This window comes from Trichinella spiralis, assembly GCF_000181795.1.
Source record: "Trichinella spiralis strain ISS 195 chromosome Unknown Scfld6678, whole genome shotgun sequence".
Lineage (NCBI taxonomy): Eukaryota > Metazoa > Nematoda > Enoplea > Trichinellida > Trichinellidae > Trichinella > Trichinella spiralis.
Window position 1 is genome coordinate 1 of NW_003533617.1, and position 785 is coordinate 785.

Here is a 785-nt window from a genome sequence, read left to right on the forward strand (position 1 = left end):
ATGGTGCATTTGTTGGTCTTTCGTTTGCAGGAAAAATTTTGGTACCTCGTTTCGATGTTTGAGCCGAAAGCTCTTTCATAAAATGTTTCTTTGTCTTCTTATAACTTTGCTGTTGGCTCATCAGTAAGTATGCGTTGTTAATACAAACGTCAACAATGAGGTACAGCATCAGCATGGTGCATTTGTTGGTCTTTCGTTTGCAGGAAAAATCTTCTATTCTTGAATCCCTGCTGTCCACGCCTCCTTTGCCAAGATTATAATCATTTATGATGTTTGGTCTTCTGTCATCTCGCTGGTTGTCTATTTTCAGCTTTGTGTGGCACGAAGTCATCAAAAGAACATTCTTATTCTTCCTTGGCACATAACTGATCATCATGATTACTTTTTTGTTGTGCTCATAAACGGCCAGAGTTGAGTAAACATCGCGTCCTCTTGTATTCCGCAAACATAATGGTACATCGCGGCGATTTGCAGAGATTGTACCTACAGCTGTTAAACCAAGATCAAGTAAATGTTGTAAAATGGAGTAAGAAGTAAAATAACGGTCCATAAAAACGTTTCTGTTAGATTGTACAAATGGCTGTGCTAATTGCGCAACATTGGTGCTTGCTAGCCACTTATGCCAGTATACAGAAAATCTTTTAGAGCATAACCATTATCTGCCTCACATATCCAGTAGATCTTTACACCGTACTTTGCTGCCTTGCTTGGAATGAATGTTCGCCCTGGAAGGGTATTTAGCCGCGGTTGCCATATAGTTGCTCATCAATGATTAATCTTTCTGA

At 39.5% G+C, this 785-nt stretch overlaps 1 protein-coding gene across 1 annotated transcript; it reads right to left on the reverse strand.

The window, feature by feature from the left end:
• Positions 1-45: 45 nt before the first annotated feature.
• Tsp_14383 (conserved hypothetical protein) lies at positions 46-376 on the reverse strand (the record flags this gene model as incomplete). The annotated part of the gene is made up of 1 exon (XM_003366039.1): positions 46-376. A coding segment is annotated over exon 1 (331 nt), but the record flags the coding sequence as incomplete, so codon positions are not given.
• Positions 377-785: the final 409 nt, after the last annotated feature.